The sequence below is a fragment of the Hyposmocoma kahamanoa genome, unplaced genomic scaffold (genome assembly GCF_003589595.1).
Source record: "Hyposmocoma kahamanoa isolate Upper Pololo Valley unplaced genomic scaffold, ASM358959v1 66, whole genome shotgun sequence".
In the NCBI taxonomy this organism is placed as follows: domain Eukaryota; kingdom Metazoa; phylum Arthropoda; class Insecta; order Lepidoptera; family Cosmopterigidae; genus Hyposmocoma; species Hyposmocoma kahamanoa.
In genome coordinates this window covers 20,121,647-20,144,217 of record NW_020653854.1, presented here as the reverse complement: position 1 = coordinate 20,144,217, position 22,571 = coordinate 20,121,647, and the positions used below count along the sequence as shown (strand labels likewise).

The 22,571-nt window shown below is 35.3% G+C and overlaps 1 protein-coding gene across 2 annotated transcripts in view; it reads left to right on the top strand.

Annotated features, from left to right (window-relative positions):
• Nucleotides 1-22,571, top strand: part of LOC113231658 (centaurin-gamma-1A) — a 318,073-nt gene that overhangs the window by 274,143 nt on the left and 21,359 nt on the right. For both annotated transcript variants that reach the window (XM_026466086.1, XM_026466087.1), the window contains exons 2-3: nt 3,862-4,008; nt 4,717-4,802. In XM_026466086.1, coding sequence (XP_026321871.1) covers nt 3,862-4,008; nt 4,717-4,802 — 233 coding nt within the window. The remainder of the gene's footprint in view (nt 1-3,861; nt 4,009-4,716; nt 4,803-22,571) is intronic.

Sequence of the window (22,571 nt, the reverse complement as noted above, 5' to 3'; positions counted from 1 at the left end):
AGCGCGATTGGCCCCCTGGTCTTGGGGCTGCTCATAAGCACAACTTATGTTAGAAACCCCGCCCTTTCATATTACATTTTGTATATCCGTGAATGAAAAATGTAAAAATTTTATAAATTTATATATAATAAATATATAATAAATTTTATACCAAGTGACGGGACGAACAAGAAGTGCTGCCTGGTGGTAAGCGACATCATAACAGTTGCAGTGTCACTCAGAGCTTTAAATCGCATCGATCTCAGGGGCACTGCCACTGCGCCCGTCACCCTGAGATATAAGTTGACAAGTCCCATGTGCCTGTAATTTCACCAGCACCCTTACCTGACGAAACCGACACTCAGTAATGCTCACATTATTGCTTGTCGGTAGAAATAGGTAAGGTGGCAGTACTTCCATGGACGAACTCTTTCACAAGGAGCTCTACTGCTATTTATAAATTCTTAAAATAAGCAAAATAAAATAAAAGTAATATAATTAATAAAAGCGCACGTGTAATTAAATATGAATTCTGTAGGTTTCCCTACTGTTAAATTCGGAACATAATAATAATAATAACGCGCATGTGTGTGCGCCTTATTATTATTGTTATTATAGCCCCGCATTAATACCCTGTATCGCAGGTGCCATGGACACACACATAGACAAACACACATTACACCCAAACTCACGAGAGAAATAAATGTTGGTCGTACAAATATTTCTCCGAACCCGGGACATCTGTGTGGCAGTCCAGCTTGGTAACCGTTCGGCCTCGGAGGCAATTAAACATATCAGTAGGTACATACATTACTATATGCGATTGAGTTCTAATATAATAGATAGAAAGCTATACCTATATATCCGTAGTACCCTACGGTTTTATTTATTATTATTATTTTCTTATAAAAATAAAAATATTTAAATAGATCGCTCTAACCGGTGATAATTCTGTGCGGTAACAAAAGAAAGCGCTAGGTAAGTAGGCTTTAGTAGTAGTAGATCTCCTTGTGAAGGAGTTCGTCGAGGGAAGTACTGCCACCTTATCATGTCTGCCGCCAAGCAGTAATGTTAGGATTGATGCGTTCCGGTTTTGAAGGCTAAGAGTACTGGTGCATTTACAGGCACATGGGACTTGTCAACTTATGTCTCAAGGTGACGGGCGCAGTGGCAGTGTCCCTCAGATCTGTGCGATTTAAAGCTCTGAGTGGCACTACAACTGTTATGGCGTGTAGCTTACCATCAGGCGTCACTTGATATTATAAAAAAAAAGGTAATACGCTTGCACATTTGAACTTACTACGTTACTAAGAAATACAGATCTAAAAATATCAGATGTCAGAAAAACTTATTTTTTTAAATTTTTTATAAATTAGATTTTGATAAATTATTGATTATACTCTGTAAAAAGTCATGGAACAAGGGATTTGTTTATGATGTGAGTAATAGTCTGGCCACGTTATTAATATTTTCCAAATAAATAACCCTGTATATGAACGGAAAATACCGATACCGTTTACCCACATAAACATACGCGTACTTAATTTGCGAAAATATTGTGAAGTAAAGTATTTGTCCATATCTCATCTTATGTACTCTTTGATGCTTTTGGTTTGGTTGTAGTTCGAAGTAGCTGGAGTATATCGCCCATTAAACCCGCATGAAAAAAGGGTAGTTCTTGTCTGAAATGTGATAAATATAAATTACAACTGATGATTTCAACATTTCGTCGCATTACTTTCTCAAACTCGTATCTTAAAACACAAAGTCACTGAAATGCAAAAAATGGATTCTTTATGCAAAAGCGGATTTCACATTACATTTCCTTACGCACTGGCTTTTACATATTCTTAAAGTAATGCATACAAATTAACACACTTGATAAGAAATATAATAGAAAATTTTGCCATCTCCTGAATAATTAAATGTGTACTCTTTATAAGATACGAGTTTGAGAAAGTAAGGCATCGATTTGTTACACAGAAACGCCGTGAAAGTAGGCTGTTTTTCTGTTTTGAACTTTACACTTCAAAACCGAAAAACAGTGATGCTCATATTACTGCTTGGCACCAGAAGTAGGTAAGGTGGCAGTACTTCCCTGGACAAACTCTTTCACAAGGAGCTTTTCTGCTGCTACTTCTGTTTTACTGTTTCTTTATGAAAGGATGTTCGCCATCACAGTCAATTATTTACATAAAATTAAATAATTTTATACAAATCATTTCTAATGTAACCTATTTATTTAACATTTATAAGTTGACTGGTCGATGCTTTTTTGATGCGACGTAACTTTAAAGCACTGTTAGGTTATTGACAGAATAAAACGGAAGCGGATAAAAATCTGGTTCTCTAATAGTAACAATATTGTTTTACGAGTACCGTTATGTCTTACTCTAATGGGTTATTGTGTAAGTTTCTGGGGTTTTATGGTTTTAACCGGTCAGAAAATTTGTTTTACTAAACAGAAGTTAAATGTGGACGTCTGTGGACGACGACACAAAGTAAACGAAACTTCTTTGTACCCAAGATTTTTTTGTGTCAGAACGTTATACAAACATAATGAAGTTCGATGTACAATACAGGTTATTATGAATTTCCAATGAAATTCCTATACTATGGCTCTTGACTTGAGAAATATTTTATTGGTCTCCCAGTAGTAGGCGAAGACTACACACTTCTATTCTTATGTTCCTGACGTACCTCTTGCGCCTCATTCATCCGCATATAAGTCCTCTCAATTCGGCTGTAGTTTCTTTTGTATGTATGTTACGCGGCATTTGTGGACCGATTTTGAGGATTCTTTTTATTTGGGAGTACCTCAATATTGGTCCCATTTAAATTTTAAGAAAATATTCTACCGCACCAAATATTCGCGCACTTTCCGGTAACCGATTTCAATAAAACTCAGCAAATAGATGTAGGGTAATTCCATGAACTTTTAAGGTGGGTTTTTTTAATTAATAAGTTACAATTATTGCTGGTTGTATTTAGTATGTTTATTTCTATTACTAAAGAGAAATAGAAGAGCTGGCCTTCCTGCCACAGGTAGATAATACTTACTAGGAAGTCTCAACCTTGATGTCATTAGGTATTAAAAAGAAAAAAATAAACTTCATTTTCTTCATTGTCGCGTCTTTTCGACCAATATTTTATTCCGGTTACGTTTGTTGTCCTAGACTTTTTTGAGATCGTTCCCTCGCATTCTGGTTGAGATATGTACTATGATCTCTTTCTAGCGATTAGTACTACCGCAGTAAATTACGGTAAAAAGGAATAAGTAATATGTATGCCACACAACCTCACCAATAGCCTGGTCTCAAACTAGGGAATTCCCTGTACTATGAGTACCAGAGCAACGGAATTCTGGGGCACTTTCCAGAACACCTAGTCCAGAACCAATTTAAAAAGTTCATTTCCAAATTAGTCCCACCGGGAGACTGTGACAGCGCTTATAATGTAAACCGTTAGGCCACCAAAGTCCTCTGAAAAGTTTTTGTTATCAATTTTAACTTAGTTAAAATTGTAACGAGTTACGTTTATTTAGGGCATCAATATGACAAACCAGTCCGTTTATCTAACCACCAGGAAGTCATAGGATACAAGTGAAAGTTATTTCGCAATGTGTGATATTCAATATAAGTTTCTGGTTTTACATAATTCTGTTGATATAAATTATTCACTACCACATCCGTCAGTTTCAACATTATTTTATTCAATAATATTATAGTCTATATTATAGTAGACTATATTGTCTTACTTTTTACTTTAAAACTTTTTCTACTTGCCAATAGATGGCGTTAAAACGTCACATTTTACTCTATAGCGCTATGTTTAATTTTCCTGTATTCTATAATATTCAGCAATGTTTTCTTTTCATTACAGATTCTTTCGTCAACAGCCAAGAATGGACAGCGTCGCGAGGGGTGACAGAGCTAAGAGTTGGAGTTTTGGGGTCTCCGGACAGTGGTAAATCAGCGCTAGTTCACCGCTATTTGACAGGGACTTACATGCAAGAGGAGAGTCCTGAAGGTACGTAAATTATTATCTACTAATATAATATAATTACTTTTTATTATAAGTAACAGTACACTTTAATAATATTAATTTAAAAATTGTAAATTAAAAATTTTCATTCATTCTGCCACCTAGCGATAATACCTAGAACCACGGACTGCCTGATGCGGAAATCCTCTGTGTGCTTACATTTCAAGTAATACAGAGAAAACGCAACAGATGGCGCATTCTAGCCAAAATTTATGTAAATGCTTTTATCATTAACTAGATGGCGCTGCTAGTGCTACAAAACTAAACTGAACTAAATACAAACCTGCACCATTATTGAAGTTTATAGCCTATAGGGCATGTAGTTCTCTTACTAATTTAGTCCTCTAATAGCAATTTACTTATTTGTTTGTGTGTGTGGGTCTAAAATCAAATTTACTCATATTGTTCTTGGTTTATCTATATGTATTAGAGTATAAGTTAATGGATGAGATAGAAAATGAGTGGGTTGGTAAAGTTGTTCTGCAAAGTGTTAATGAGATTTGCTGCTAATGTCAAAATCATCTGATGCTTTTAAGTCAATTACTTCTTACTTTGTATCCTATCCTTTATGTCGCAAATTCATCTGTACCTACTTGACTAGAGCATAGGTCAGTGGGAGACAATTAAAAATATACATGTATCAATGTATGTGTGTGTGTCCATGTAATTAGGTAATTTTTTATTCATGTGCAGGTGGCCGCTTCAAGAAGGAAGTAATCATTGATGGGCACAGCTATCTTCTCCTCATTCGGGATGAAGGAGGATCACCCGAGATGCAGGTTAGTTCCGGTTAGGGAGCTAAATTATATAGTTTGTTTATACACATATGTACAGTCACGTGCATTAATATGTATGTAGCCATAGCGAAACTCTTTCGATTTTCGTAGAAAATATCCATTTAAAAGAAAAATATGTTCATTAGAACAATAAGCATATGACAACTAAAATATTTGAATACAATTTCAATATAAGTCTCCGAAGATAATCAGAATGTTAACATTTATGTTCGTTATCCAATTTTGTCCCTGTATAATTAGGTAAAGCAAGTATAATCAAAAGCACATTAACATTTAATTTCAACTCTAGCTTTAATATAAAAACGATCCATAATCTAATGTGGCATGAACACAAAGAAAACTATTCTATTGCACGTACTATTACATCCATAAGAACAATTACCTTACTTTTGCTATCGACAAGGCATAAACGTAGCTCTCTAGAATAAATCAATAACTGTTAAATATTCATCAATACGATGTACGTTGTAGCGTGTCATACGACAATGATGTTTTAACATTCATAACTTGAAGCGACGGTGCTGAAGGAATTGACTGGCCTACTCCGATGATATAATTTGTATCCATTGTTTTGTACGACACGACTGGTCTAATAGGCATTATACCACAACATTTTTTTTAAACCATAGTTCCTAATTTGAAACCGTAATAGCAGAAAAACTTCTTAATCACCCTCCAAAAAACACACCAAATGGAGTAGCGTTGATTGTATGGCCTTTTGACGCCACGTCACATGTACACAAACGCTGAGAGCGCTTGGGCTCGTGCTTGCTTTTATTCGCCATGTGACATTATAGCTAGTATTCAGACCTAACCTAAAAACCTATCAATTTTAATAAAAAAAAAACAACGGGAATATTCATTCTTTTTTTTAAATGATCGAAGTTACTTCCATTTTTTATAGATATGGATAGTAGTTTTTGTAGAGTTTTTGAATTAGAGTTCAATTCAAATCTTAAGTGACAAGCTTAACGCGATCTTGGCACTGTACCCTCACAATGAAACGGGTATTGTGCCTAGAGTTTAAAGAGAAACTAAATAGTGGACAAGTAGAGAAGTTCTTTGAATATAAAAGAATCTCGTGTTCTACGTGCATTTGTTAAACCAAACGTTCATTTGCTTCATTACGTAACATTCTGTCTTAAATTTTGCATTCATATAATAAGGAACAATATCACTGTTAAAACGCATTAAATTTAAAGACAGAGCCTGCAATACAAGGCCATGTGAACTGTTAGTGTGAATGAGATTTTAGAACGTGATATGGCTAGTGTAGTGTGCAATCCTACATTAAGACTTTAATAAGAACGAAGCAAACGAGGGTAGTCGCTCGCTGCCGTCCTCTCCTATGTCCATACTGAATAAACGGGCTGTCAGTGCTTTGGCGCGTAGTTTTCGACTATCGTCGAGCCGCAGCCGAGGAAGCTCATGATTAAGGATCACGGACTATATAGAGTTTTACGATAGTTTTCTATTGAAAAAACACTGTTGTGTTGTTTTGTAACCTACTGCCTTGTATATTTTGTTAGCTATAGAACGGCGTATTATTGTCGTCTCGGATAAAACAATGGGCACGATCCCTACCACCAGGACGCTCCTATTGATTCGTTTCTGGGGGTCGAACATTTAATAGCATGTCAGTATTTACAATACCACGTAGCCTTTACGACCATGTCGCTCCAAATTTGTATATGCTTAAGCGGTTTTACGACATTTGTCGTCTAGTTTCACGTCGTATAAATGTTGTGCAACGAATTCTTTACCTGATATCGTATACTTACTGCCTACTTAATCTAGTGTGTAGGATGTGAAATGTACTTTTGAAGGTAATCTGTTGAATTAATGTGAGATGGTAGCGTTTAGTACAAAAAAGGCAGCAACCTACAAAAGTCAAGAGATTTCAGAAAATCTGATGACAGGGTTATTTGTAAAATAGTAACAACCTGAGAGGTTGCAAGAGGCAACTGCATTTGAACTGCACTCAACCGTTTCGTTGGAACTGCAAGCCAACTGCACACCGACTGCAATCGGGCTGCACGGTCGGAGTGCAGTTGAAATGCAGTCTATCTTTCTAGAGCCTTAGTGTTTTACAAATAACCCGTACAGTATAAAGAAAGACCCTACAAGACGATCACGGCATTACGTAAGGTTGGAGCTGAATATTTGAACTAACGTAACCTAAATATAGAGTAAAAGAAATTCCTACTCACCTGATCCCAAACTAGGTCATTCCCTATACTATGAATAACGAATAACAAAGTAACGAAACTCTGGCGGTACTAGATAAATAATAATATAATAGTGCCAGAGAACTACACTCTGGTCTCAAACTAGGGAATTTCCTGTATAATGAGTACAATTCACTCTGAGTCACTACTCAGTAGTAATACGTTTTAGTAGCAGTAGAACTTCTTGTGAAAGAGTTTATCCAGAGAAGTAGGTACTGCCACATTACTGCGTTCCGGTTTAGAAGGGTAAGGGTGCTGGTGAAATTACAGGCACATGCGACTTCGTCAACTTATGACTCAGAGTGACGGGCGCAGTGGCAGTGTCCTTAAGATCTTTGTAATTTAAACCTCTGAGTGGCACTGCAACTGTTATGGATAGGCGTGTCGCTTGCCCCCAGGCGCACGACTTGTTCATCCCGTCACTTGGTATTATTATAGAAAAAACACTCTATCTAGCCAACATAATTTATTTTGCAAAATAATCTATTTATATTGAAAATAGAATAAATTTGTATTGCCTTGATAACAGCCGAAACATTCTCGTTGTCATGAAATTACCAAACACAACACTGGGACTTGCAGTGTTTTTAAGTGACATGGTATCAAACTAGGTAATTTCCTATACAATGAGTATACAATGCACGCCGAGGCACTACTCTGGACACCCAGACCAGAACCTATTAAGAAAATTTCGAGTAACAAAATTATCTAAGCCACCGAGGTTGAGGTCACATACTACACCAGAGCACCTAGAACATTGTTGAAATACTATAGATAGCAATATAATACCTCTACATAGATTTTGCTTCCATTTCACGTTCGCGTCCCCTTCCTATAACCTGGCGTTCTGTCTCTTTGTCGATATATACCTATTGGGAAATGGCTTTTAAATTTTGATGAAAAATATGACGGCAGGGCTTTTCCGAGATGTATTGCGGAAATTTGCTACAAGTCACTGAAAGATAGCTTGTATTTTCTAATCTGATTTGTCGATATATCGAATATGCAGATAATACGATGCTTTCAAAATAAAATACTAAGGAGAATTGAAGAAAAATTGTGAATGCTCCTTGGTATAGAGCTCTGATTTGGATATAGAGCTCTGATTTGAATATAGAACCCGTAGATAAAGTGATAAAAGAGTACGCCGTAGCTCACGGACATAGACTTCATCATTACGTGAACATAGAGGCTATACAGCTACTCGACAATACAATATAGTGGGTACACTACAAAGAACTAAACCATTTGAGTTCGTGTAATTAGTTAGTACGTTGCGTCTTCACCTTAACTAATAATATACACTGTCTTCAGTCTTATAAAAATACGAACCTTCTATAAAAGACGAGAGTGACGATAGGCAAAATAAAATTATATGGAAAATTTGTCCTCTATTTTGTAAGACAAAAAACCTTTCATGTTAATATGAATTGCATATTATATTTAGTAAATAAATAGGTTTTTGGATCTCAATCTCGTATATTTATTTTTTCAAACAAACCAACGCTTCCTGCCCTTCACAGGTCTCAGGGCTGACTCATCATCATCCGAAATAAAAAATAGGTTCGTTTCATATGTGTGACAATCACGAAAACCTAAGAACTTGCTACTTAATATAATTGTACTTACTCAATAAATCCAGATTATATTTGAATACCTTTGTATAATTAGCGAATAAGGTTAATCGTAATGAGCTGGGGGCATTCGTGCATTATTACTATATACAGGGTGCTATAAAACTTATAACTGGAATTTAATTAAATGCTACAAAACATTATTCCTACGAAAGTCATATCTAATTCGCAAAAAAATTTAACTTTGCATATGAGGTCCACAGTATGAATTCCGGTGGCGGTATATACCTATTAATTAAATTTCTAAGTTGTAAATATTTTGCAGCAATACCTCTCGCGGATCACAATAGATCAGTTAATGGTCGCAGTGATAAGGGGCCGATAGGGGGACCAATAGGTTATTGGTCCTGAATGAAACCACTCTAATAACGATGAAGCAAACATCGTAATAAAACGATAGAATGTATCTAATTTATTACATTATTTTTTTATGATACGTAATGTGTTAAGCGACATGTCTGTCCATACATCAAAATCGAATGTTATGTCCATAAATGTTGTAAAGGACGCTTTATTTTTTCAGTTGATTGCAAATCAACTATTATATATATAACGTTAAAAATGTATTTTTAACGAGTCTCTTACGGAACGTTGCTCAGTATCTGAGTAGAATCACCATTATGAAATATCAAACTTACTTTGTTTTACACTCTGTATTGTAGGTACAGCATCAATAGAAAGGTTAACAAGCTATTGGACCCTGTTGTGGTGATGTGAGATTGGTTTTCGATATTAAAACTCGTATTGCTAATAATAGAAGAAATTATATTGGTTCTGCCTTGCCTTTAGTATTGTTAACATATTTGTGACTTCATATTTCAGTCGGAACGAGAGATTTTAATTGGGATATTTTGTTTATGATACCATGTGACGGGACGAACAAGTCGCCTGGTGGTAAGCGACATGCCTGTCCATAACAGTTGCAGTGCAACTTCGCTTTAAATTGCAAAGATGTGAAGGACACTGCCACTCAATGTTCCATGTGCCTGTAATTTCACCAGCACCCTTACCCTTCAAAACCGGAAAGAAATAATGCTCATATTAGCGCTTGGCGGCAGAAATAAGTAAGGTGGCAGTACTTCCCTGGACCTAATAACCTAAACTTGAAGTAGTACTTATGGAGTAGTTAATACCTTCGTCCCACATAAAACGAGCCACTTCGCATTTTTATTCTCAAAGGGTTACTTGAAGATTAGGTAACTATCCTCTGTCTGTTCCAAATTTTGATCACAATTCTGAACATCTGAACACATGTTTTGATTTAATAGTTTGTTGTTGTTCATCAAAGAATGCTAAAGCTGTAGTGGCTGTAGTAGAACCAACAACCGCACCACTTGCAAATTTCGATTTACACTTGAACGATAGCTTGTCGCCGCCACTCGTATATTAATTAACTCGAGCATTGAACCTGATGCGCTATATAGATTAGATTTTCCTTGCACAAGATATACATTATATTTGATTTAAAAAGCAAATAACAGGTAAACGCTGTTGTCGTACAATATAGTGTCACTAGCTACCATAATTCAGATTAAATACAGAAACGGTACTTTGCTGAAAAATCGCTAGTTATTTTATGGAAAAAAAAATGTCACTTGACCTGTAAGTATGGCTATTTACACAAAACCTCTCTCAACATATTCACATCCAAAAAAAATAATTAAAAAGCAAAACAGAAAAATCTAATTCGCTCTTAAAAGGGTGTCCTGAAAACGCATACTAGGTTGACCATGACGTCACCGGATTGACCTGACCCTTTGATATAGTCCTCTAAATATAGACGTGGCTTTCACAGGGTGTCGGTGTTGGAAAAGGTATCTTTCTGAAAGGATGGAAATACTTTGGTGGGCAATTCTTTATACTTGGAATTTTGTCAAAATTGACCTTTTAGTTAAACGCTTATGCTATATTTCGAAATGCATCTATACCTACCTATATGTAGAACCTACTACATCTCAGAAAAAAACAACCTCGTAATGCACTTGTGCGTCTAGAGTCCCGGACCCAATTTTGTTAGCATTTTTTGTAGATGTTATGACTCATTCTTCAACAATTTCACATGATGGAAAGTGAAGATGTGGACGAGTTTTGTGGATTTCGGATAAGTCAAGGGCCCCGCGGGGACTGCCGCACTTTGTCCTTCGGTAGCACTTCTACCTACCTAATAACAGTAAAGGTACAGTCTGAGTACATTAGATGTTCCTGCCGTCCATTTAGTCGCTTTTCCGTTACCTAAACGATAATAATGGTCATACCTCCACGATCGAAGACTACCGTCTTGCCATTGGCCAACATCTCGGGTTCGACTTCTGTTACGAACCTAACGAACGTTATTGACAGCTGTGGCGCGTTCACAGCACAGTAATGTCGCCGGAGGAAAGTTCGTTACTCTTGTACCTACTCAAAGCACTGTACACCCACACCCCTTGTTTTAAGATTTGAAGTTTGACAGATAATTAGTAAAACAGTGGTTTAAACGCCAACCGTGAGTTGAATATATAACTATCAAAGCTATCCGGCTGTATTTCGCGTGACGTGGTTAGCCGACTGGTAATTGTTGTGATTATCCCCAATAACAACGCATTTATCATTATGTATTGTGGAACAGACAATACTAACGAACTTTTATCTTCCTTTACTTATATATTTACCCTACCCTGTATTTCCGTAAACTGCTTTCTTCCATTTCATTATGCGAGACGACTGACGGGAACAGGAATAGAACTGACATTTGACATTTCACATAGTTAAGTTAGAAACAGCTTTACAAAACAAACGTTGTTTACTGTGTTGGATCTGATGCTCTCGTATGTATTTGAAACAATCGCAACCTTTCCTATAGTCTGAGAAATTATTAGAAAATTACTTATGCCCACTTGCATAAACTTACGTAGATGCGTATTGATTTCCCAATGTTTGCAATGTAAAAAACACTCTTAATACCAGAGATGAAACGGATATTCGGTAACTATCCGGCATCCGGCCTATCCGGCCTTTTTTACTATCCGGCCGGATACAGGATGTTTCAGACTCCATTGATAACCAGCAAACTGACTAACCACAAAGACAGACAGACTCACAGAAATTCAAACTTTGACCGATATCCCTTCGGACAAAAGACGACGATGGCGGTACTTTTTTAATTTTGTTTTTCTTCTCCTAATTAAGTATTTCGTCGTTTTCGTTTTAATGGCCAGAATGTAATTACCCCCTTTGTCTTGGACCTTCGAAGTTTATAATTCGAAATTCGAAACATATATATTTATTGATAAAAAATTAAACTGAGATAATTATATGACGAGGAAAATTATAAAATTGAAATCATTGCGCGGGAGTTTAATTACATGATTTCTAAATTTGAAACATCGCATCGTACACCTACGAGTGTTCACTAAATACGAATAATGTAATATCGAATACATGGTACAACGATTAACATACCCTCACTCGTTTACCGGTTTTTTTAAACATAGACCTATGTAGAAATACGTGAAAGAAAGTGCATAATTACGCCATAAACGTAGAATCTATCAAAACAATTAGCAGCTCTTTCTAAACATAATAAGGTGAATACTTAAATCACTACTCCAGTATTTTCTCTTCAATGTGCAACTAAACTATTCATATCTAATTACTAGTATAGTATTGTATTATCTGTGCTAATACCCAACAATTGATTGAGTAATTCTCGGATGCAAGGATTCAGACCGATAGATCGGAAAATGCACGTAATTGCACAGTTTTAACTTTTAATTCCCTCCAATTTTGTTAGTTATGTAGGTGTGTTCCAGTTTCAAAACATAATATTTACCTGTGAAAAGGGGTTTCAGATGTACTTATTGTTTAATTTTGAAATGTGGATGAATATTATATGTAAAATTATAATATCTCCTTTCAAACTAATGATCGTAACTGAGTAATGAAGCTCGTATTTGGAATAAATAATATTTTTTTCCTTCTTTTTAATTATGAATTTTAAAATTAAGTTTCTAATTTTGTGATTTTAATTTAAATTTTATTTACATTTAGAAATTCATAATTCATATTCATTGTTTCATGTGGATTGTCTAAAATTTAATTAAATAATAGAATTATTTTATTTCATTTAAAGTATTTATAATATGAATTCCATTATCTTTTATTCTTTGCTTTAACATGTTTAAAATTACTTTTTATGTTTGTTGTAATTATGGGTGCATTCTTGAAATAATGTTATAATGTAATGTTAATTCTATTATTCATTTAGTTAGTTACAAAATATCATGAGACTACATAAATAAAGTGTTACGTTCCTTATTCTTCGTTATTTTACAAAGGTTACCTAAGTTAAATAAACTGAGTACCTATATATTAATGATATCCACATATCATCTTTTAAAATAAAGAACGCGAATAAAATGTCATTCTTTGTAATGGTCGTTGCACCTGAGCTCATTTATAAATAAGTAGAGATAGGACTTGGAAATTGTTCCCTCTTTCCAGGCTATACCAAACCATAAAGGCCATCTCAACCTACAGATCGTTAATGCATTACACTGCTACTACTACAGTACTGTAGTTTCTATCAAATGTCTTTATCGTCGTCCTAGAGTGAAAATACTTTGTACGTAATTTGTATGCAATTTTTTCTGATAAAGATAAAAATGTAGTGTAAAATATAGAAAACACAACAATGTTTGTAGTCACTTTACTTACTGTAATTAGTTAAATTATACCGCTTATAGATGCTATATTACGTTAATAATATATTGAACTTGCTTAAATTTAACTTGGTTTATACGTTTTGCTACAAACAAAAATCTATAAAAACAATGTACCTATGTAAAAATGCGTATGCGAGATTTTTACTTTATGATAATATAAGCTCGCCTTTATACATTATTTTTAAGTCCTAGGTTATATGGAACTTTGACCTCCAATTCCCGCGGGTTATAGGACCGATCTACTATGAGCACCTACCTGCCGAACTAACAAAGTAATGTTGTGCGGAAACGTTCAGATGCAGACTGAAGAACCTTTAATTATTTATATTTTTATTATTTTATATAAAAGTCCCTTTACTCAGTAACAGAGTACACTCAAAGTACTTAATAAATAATTAAATTATTATATTTATTAATGAATTTGACATTCACCGTATTATTATAGTGTAATATACATTAGTTACTAAGAATCCATATTGACATTTCCTGTATACACTTGACACTAACAATAGTTTCATTCAATTATTTATTAGTTTAATTAATTATGTTGATTTTGTATATATGTACACTATTGTGTACTTATGACTCACTATTATATAATTATTTCATCATTATTTTGTAAACTGACGCTCACTTTTCGAAGAGTAGTATAAAATGACATGTAATTGCATTGTAAGTCAATGTGTAATTGTATTTGTATGAAATTTGTAATGTTGAGAGAAATAAACCAAACTAAACTAAACAATATCGGGAAAACGGGATCTTTGGAATACTGAACTCATTAACATTTTTTTAGGTACATTGATATCGTCTATCGATTAGTAAGGTCTGGCCACTGGCCGCAATTTGCTGAAATATTCAAAATGGCGCATTTTAAGTATACCAAGTGAAGTAATAAAATGTTACCACCCTTGGGAACCATTTTTGAAATATTTTGTTCGTAAAACCGTACCATTACAACGTTACAGCCTCTCGTAAAGGCTGAAGAAGCTATGGCGGAGTGCGCACGGCAGTAGCCGTGGATAACGTAATTCTACCAGATATATTATGTACGTATATTGCCCTCTTTTGCGTACAACGTTTATGTACGCAACAAATTTTACTGAAAAATGTTTTTTTTCTCTTAACCCAGTAGGACTAGCACTACAGATACTGCTATTTTCGTATAGAGATCTCACGTTTTATGTCGCTCTCGCGCTAGTTGCGCCTTGCCGCGCTAGTTGCGGCCTGCCGTGCTAGCCCTACTAGAGTATAGGGTCCAAGTTATGGAACGAGCTCGCCCATAATATGCCTAATCAGTCAAAACTTAGAGGTTCTCTAGTTGTATGTGATCGGAAACGCAGTCGCAGGCACGGGATTCCATTCCTGGGCAACATGTGTACTAAAAGATGACAAAAAGCGCTTAGTACGCCTGCAGGGAATATCGACCAAGTAGGACTGATATCCCCCCGTAAGTGTGGATGTCCGGTGGAATGAGGGGGTGGTCGGAATAAGCTAATGGAGCTCGTGGGCACACTAACCAAACAAAACCGACAGACGCAACTTTGCGTCTGTGGCCTAAACTATGCAGTTTAGATTCGAGCTTATCATCGCTGTGCTTAACCGACTCAAGAGCCTCTAGTATTTATATTAGTTGTCGTTATTCATTCATTTTTCTCAAAGTCGTATGTTACCTCCATTAGTATTGTATGTATGTCCAACTTATACTCATTTGCGCGGTTCATCGCCGTTGCACAGTTTGCACCTGCGCATTCATATCCTGCTAGCGACGCGGCGTTGTCGGCGGTAATTGCGAAGCTCCGACCTACTTCCAACGTTCCTAGGCTGTATTGCGTTTTCAGTTTTCGAATAGCGCTCTTTATCATTCAGTGTTTTGTTTATGACGTAACGTAGAGAGGTAACTCTATAGGTTACTATAGATATACGTTAGACAGGTAACTCTATAGGGAGAAAATGTAGTATTTCGAATTTTATATAGATTGAAAAGTAGAAAATTACTCTTCGTAAAAAAGAAATAATAAAAGTAAGCGTAATATCTTTCAATAAAAGTCTTTCTTTAATATTTTTTTTTAATATTAGACAACATCGCTTACGTGGATCTGGTCCCAAAGTAAGTAACTAAAGCACTTGTGAATATATAGAATATATATAGAATAGAAAAAATATTTTTTCTGTATTATCCGGTTGGGGATCTTTTAACATTTCTCTAACATTTAGGTAGGTACTTACTTTTTCACTTAAACAAGGCACCAAGCGTACGAAAATAAGCCACTAAGTATATCGCTGCCTATAAACAATACAAAACAGTCATCTTCTTTTTGTTGTTGTTTCACATATACGCTTACTTATAAATAAATAATAAAGTCAATTAGCTTTAGTGACATGCTGTTTCAAGTATGACTTTGATAAAGTAAGGGACAGTATTACTGTTAGGGCTAGACCCTACTTGTCAGCACTTATCATCACTGCGTCCATAATAATCGCGTGTTTTATGAAGTATTGTAGGTACCTACTTAGCTATGGTAGTAGATAGGTGGCTAGTACGCTATCAGAGAGCCGTATAAAAATTCTTGAGTGTATCTTGTTAGGGGGTTTTTTCAGAACGTTTCAGCGTCAAGCGTGCTTACTATAACACACCTAAACACACTACCAATGAGTGCTGAAAATTGCTCTTAAGCTAGTAAGCACCTCCCATTAATGTGAAGCCATTTTGGTACGCTTTATTAGAAACAAAGTGCCAAGTGCCCCTACCTATTAATTTTGTATGAAAACATCAAAGGTTACTAATTTGTGTAATGTGTATGAATTGATGATGAGATTCTTCGCTCTAAAAGAGCTCATTCACAAAGGAAACAGTATGAATTAATTATTTGAAACGCTTTGTATGTAGTGAGTATTTGATAAAGATTAAGTTACAATATGGTGAATCAAAAAGGTGTGTAGGCAGAAATATTACAAGGTTAATTTTAAGGATTTTATATCAACACTCAAAGTATTAATTATTACATTAAGCGCACTTTGTTAGCTTTTCATAGCAGTTGCATATTACTCGTATTTTTGCTATTCCGTAATAGCGTTGGAGAGTCTCTCGTAATAACTGGAGAGAAGAGGTTGTGGGGTGCACATGGCAGTCACCCTGTTCTACAACATATAGATACGCATATGTTCCATTTCTGTGCGTGCTTTCTTAGGTGGTTTTATGGCTGTTATATTACAATATTTTTACCTATTGTCGTTTGACGCTTCTTTCCTCTTGGACTGCTAAATTTTATTTTTTTATGACACCAAGTGACGGGACGAGGAAGTCGTGCGCCTGGTGGTAAGGAACATACCTATCCGTAATAGTTGCAATGCCACACAGAGACCACAAAGACCTGAGAGGCACTGCCATTGCGACCGTCGCCCTGGGACATAAGACAAGTCACATGTTTCTGTAATTTCACCAGCACCCTTACCCTTCAAAATCAAAAAAAACGCAGTAATGCTCGCATTTACTACTTGACAGGGAAATTAGGTAGTTCCCTAGACGAACTTCTTTCGCAAGGAACTCTACTGCTACTAAATGCTTTTTAAACAGTTTTTCTACATAGTTCTAGAAAAAATTGTGATCCTCAACTTTCAGATCTACTTTCATAAAAAATTATAAATTGATAGTTCATGGTTCAATAAAATTCTTTGTATTATGTAAAGAAAATGCTGTATTTTTTATACAAATAACTTGTAAAATGACACTAAGCTTTCAAACCTTTTGTACTAAATGTTTTAACGATCAATAAAACTACATTACAATAAAAAAAAAGATGTCAAAGTTTTAACGTTTAAATTCAAACGTGTGAAGTCAGATATCATCTACATAACATCATTCATCATCAATCGTTTCGATGTTTATAGATAGCTTGTCGTAGTAATAATTCTGACAATAATTGATTAGCTAACGTATAATCGTTTATAGGAAAGGCATTAAATTTGTGATAAATTAATGGATTCTGTACATTATTGCAACACGTTTTTTACAAATTGTTTTTTAATTTTTGTTGTCTACTTCATGTCGTTCGTCTCCTATTAATCTTGTATCTGATCTTACCTTTCAAAAACGAAAATTTTCCAATAATCGTAGTATGTCTGCAGTTTTTATATAATATGAATATAATTCATAAGGGAGTCACCACACCTATTGGCACGTACCTAATTGCAGAAAAAGTTTTATGTATACAAATAATAATATATTTTTGCTTACAAATAACTTATTCCCTGTCGAATACCAGGGCCTTAGGAAACTTTGCCGGGGAACACAGCCTCTTCCATTAAAAAATTAAAAATTTAATTGTTTAGGCCATGACAGACGCGAGAGTCTAATATAGATATCCAATTCTTAGGTTTTCGCGATTGTTACACATAGGAAGTGAAACTATTTTTCACATTTCTATTTTTAAACATTATACCAGTTATGACTGGTTATGACTGGTGGTACAGTCTTCAGGTTGAAGACTGTACCACCTCAGTCAACCGTGACCATGGACCTGTAAAGGGCCCGAAACGTCAGTTTGTTTGAAAAACAAATATACGCGTTTTAAATCCGGAAAAATAGTTTCATTTCCTATAGATATCCAAGTGAAATTTACAAGAAAAAAGTTTAATAAATGTGCAGTTTCGGAAATGTTAGTACTACACACAGCTTTCAGGTTCCACCTTAATTCATGGACATTCGCTAAAATATATATTTAATTCATTTATTTCAGGCAAGATTTTAGTAGGTCCATTTTAATGTTAAGAGAGCTCTTAGCCTAGATACTAGAAACTTCAAAACACAAATTCAAAGCATTGTTCCGGCAACACCTTGACTCGCTTCAAAAAACTGTAGTTTGTTTGTTGTACTCTTTTCCGTGGCCTTTCTAGTATATAATTGTATTTTTACTTTGATTTTTTCATATTATATGACACTAAGACCTATTTACAATCACAATTTATACCCACAGGCTGTACTTATATTGACACTAGCATGTGTACTTACATTATCTAGTAGGTTATTTTAGGTGCACTATTCACACGTTATTGTGTATAATTATTTAAATAAATTACTGTATTCATAGACATTATATTTTTGCCTATAAATAACTTTGTCCCTCTAGTTAGTCCTGACTGAAAACCAGTGCCTTAGGAAACTTTGGCATGTGCTGCGTCGGCACCCTTTCACTGGTATAACAATAATGTTATGTTTTAACTGTCAAAAAGGAGAAGGTTCTCTTTTCGGCTGTATATTCTTTTTTGTGTGTATGTATAACTCCGACATTCTTAACCAATTTCGATTATTTCTTGTTGGGAAGGGGGTACCTCTTTAGTGGTCCCATTAAAATTTGAAAAAATATATTATTTCTAAGGGTGGTAAAAAAGACTAGTGTGTCTAATCCGTATTTGTGTTGCGTTAGTGAATAAAGTGTTAATCTATCTAGATTAATATTTATTAAGTAATAGTGAGATTGGCCTCTGTACTCATTTCCACACCGGCAGGCCATCAAGCCTACCAGTCATTGCATTCAGGATACCATTGCAGCTCCCGTGAATTCGGTTCAATAGCGAGACATTTTTCTTCCGCCAGACGGTGTCAAAGCCATCCACTCGCGTGTCAGTGAACATGAACAAGCGCTGCAGATTTATGTCCATATAATGACAAAACGCCTTTTGTGACCGGCTCAGGCCGATTCAGCTTTAGTAACTGTAGTGAGTCCCTTAATAGTGAGGTGCTAAAATGGGAAATTGGTTGGTCTGAAAAATTTCTTAAGAGACTATAAGTACACAAATACGAATTATTGTGTTACTGCTCTAGCGTGCAATAAGGAAGTCTCATTTCGATAACAACCATATAGTTAAATAGACCTTGCTTTTCCAAGTCCAAGAATCGATTAGAAAAATGCTTAGCAATATTCTGTAATCAATGCGACAAACATGGGTAGAGTACAAAAAGTAAACGGAGGAAAATCTCAATCTAATCGTTCCCCTCGTTAATTGGCGGTGAACTCGTAGAAAACGTCAGGCAGCGTTTTTGTTTCGCCCTAACTTTCCAATCGGGCTTAAAAAGGAAGGGTGTTTCTACAAGGAGGTATTTTTACTCCTCAATTTTTTCTATTTATATTTTCTACGTAAAATTTTCTACAAGACTAGTTTCCCATTTGTTGTTAGTTCACGCATGCGTCACAATATGCCGAAATTCGTATTTAGATACGGACTTCAATTTGGTTATTTCAGTTTCAATCCGCCTTATCTATTTCTACTCTATTTTAACCGTTTTTAGGTATGAAAATAACAAGATCTATCTTGATATAAAATGTTGTATTAATAAACGTTAAATTAGAAGTATCATAATAAACTGTGGTTTATGAAAAGACTAATGAAATACCATTGCTATAGGCATGTGTGTGTAACCCGAGATTGTTAATTGACTTTAATGATATACCTAGTGTTCATTTTGGTGAAGATAATTTTACAGTTAATTTCTTATTTTTACAGTAGTTGATTACCATAATGACCTTTTGCCTCTATAGAAATAAAAGCGCCAACCTATGGCTTTAATAAGGGCACCCATTGGGTTAAGTGAAGTAACCTCCGATAGGGCACGCTCCGACAGTGTGACGCCAATTCGCTTTACTGTAAAGAACAATTTGTACCCTACTTTTGTTGTTCAATAAAGCATTTAACGAGAAATGTAGGCTACGATTTATGTAGCATTCTTCTTTGTAGCATATTCTACATTTTAAATGTCTTAAATGTACGGTCAAGAGCAGAACAAGATCGACACTTTGGACTTTGGATTATTCTTATAGCAAGCGATCACGAGACTTTAAATCTAACAACACATGTGTACCTAACAAAGAATTAAGAAACAATGGAGGATGGAAAAAAAGAAGTATTTACGCAAAAAAATTGCCTTATAAATACATATACTTATTTAAACTAAAATAAAAAGTATCCATAAATGAATTGATTTTTGTACTTATTAATCTTTTTCAACGTCGAGCGTTACACGTTGAAAATTAGACATTGAACGAATGATAAGCTTGATAATCTGTCATTCGTTTTCAATGGTGGCAACATTAGGGTGCATGGGGTAATTTGTTGAGCCTAGCTCGTGTTACACAATAAGGGAGGGAACGGACGAACTTTGCGTGAGGCGTCTACGTGGCGATCGTGTTTACAAAGTGTCATAATTAAAAATGTAGAAGCTTTAGGCTCAACTCACACTGGCGCAGAGTCGAAGCGTCGCGTCGCGTCCGGTTTTCAACTACACCGCATGGCGACGACACTCGCATTAGTGCGCCGGGATCACAGTGTGGTCGGCGTCTGACGCCTCACGGCGCCCAAATGACGCGCGTCGACGCTCGATTCCGTATTTGCAAAACACAAAATTGTACCTTAATAATGGGAAAATAGAGATAAATATGCTATAGGCGAAAAACATGACGCGTCGCGTCGCTTCGACTCTGCGTGTGAGTTTGAGAGAGTGTGAGTTGAGCCTTACGATTACCCCAATCAGGGGGCTATTTATTTTTCCTGCATTTTCAATGTACAAGACGTACAATCTTTGTAACAATGTTGCTTTTTGGTCATGATATTTGCGTTTTAAACGTGCGGGCTGGGCAATGAATACAAACAGTATTCAGACAAGTTTTGCAAGGCGCCATTTTCTGAATACTTTGAACTTTTTAATTTTCTTGAAGTTATGTAGCTCTTACCATAGCGGCGGCGGCGCCGCCACCGGCGTAGAGAGCTTTCAAAGATATATTCCTTTTTATTATCCTTCACCAACCTTTTATAAACAGTATTAACGTGGATGTTACTTTTTACTTTATGAATAGATAGCGTTTTGCTTATTATTATATATATTGTTTTTGTTTTGTTGTATATATTATTATTAGTAATAAATTATAGTGTTTAATATGAAATGCATTATTTGAAAGACTACTATTAGTAAATATTTTTCGTTCTTTTACCTTGAAGCACTTAAACATCTATCTTAAGCTTAATGCGATAATTACTTAGCCCTATTTTAATTCTTAAGGCCTTTTTTAATAATACCACGCGACGGGACGAATAAGTAGTGCACCCGGTGGTAAGCGACACGCCTATCCATAACAGTTGCCTGTTGTATGTACAGTCAACAGCACATCAAGCTACACATTGACGTATCTTGTTCCGTTGCACTGGAGGCGATTTTCGAACAAAAATGTGTAGTCTGATGTGCTGTTGTCCGTACATTAATAACTTCATCTGTAATACTTACATTCCTTTTCTGTGTTGTCATTGTAATTTGTAATGTGCACTAAAGAATAATTCATTCAGTCATTCACTCATTCATGTTGAATTTCTTTTATCTTTAAGCATGCGCTTGTCGACAAAATGTAGATATTCATAAATTCTGAACTGGAAAGCGAATGGCACCTCTACGAATTGTAAATAAATTTTATGTATTTATTATTTACATATAGAAATCCCAAAAGACAATTGCCCAAAGTGAATTTGAAAAACTCAAATATTCCTTCTTCTTTTGTGGCCTCGTAAAAGTATACAACTTACACAATGACTGGTAGTGACATCTTTTACAATAAAATGAAAAATAAAAACTCTTTAAGTTTTCTTAGCATTATTAGAGGTGGTAAATGTTTGCCAATCGATTGCCTTTCTCATATAGTCGCGGAAACTCTAAACTGGAGACCGTTATTTTACATTGAAAGTGCGTTGATCTCAGAGGTCACCGAGTACTCTGCGACTGTCTTTCAATGTTAACATAGCAACTTTGAATACATTTGAAAATGGATCGACATCAGTACATCTGAACGTGGTTTGAATACAAATGAGACATATTGAACTGACGTAAAATTGAAAATAAGATGCCGAAAAAAGTAGAGCTCCCTAGAGGCTAATATTCTAATGTCGATTTTTTGTTGATTAATGTTGATTTGAATATTATGATATTCTACTATCGTAGATTTCATTTATGTTTTGAGAAATTACTCCAGACACAAGTTTTTTATAATTAAAATTTCTTCGATCTGACAGGACTATCTGGTCAATATTGTGTTTGATTTTACGAAAGAACTCAAAAGTTCCAAGAATTTGATTAACAAGATTGTTTATAAGAAATTGCGTGCCATGTATTAAAATTACACAATTTATCGTTCATTTCTCCCCTAC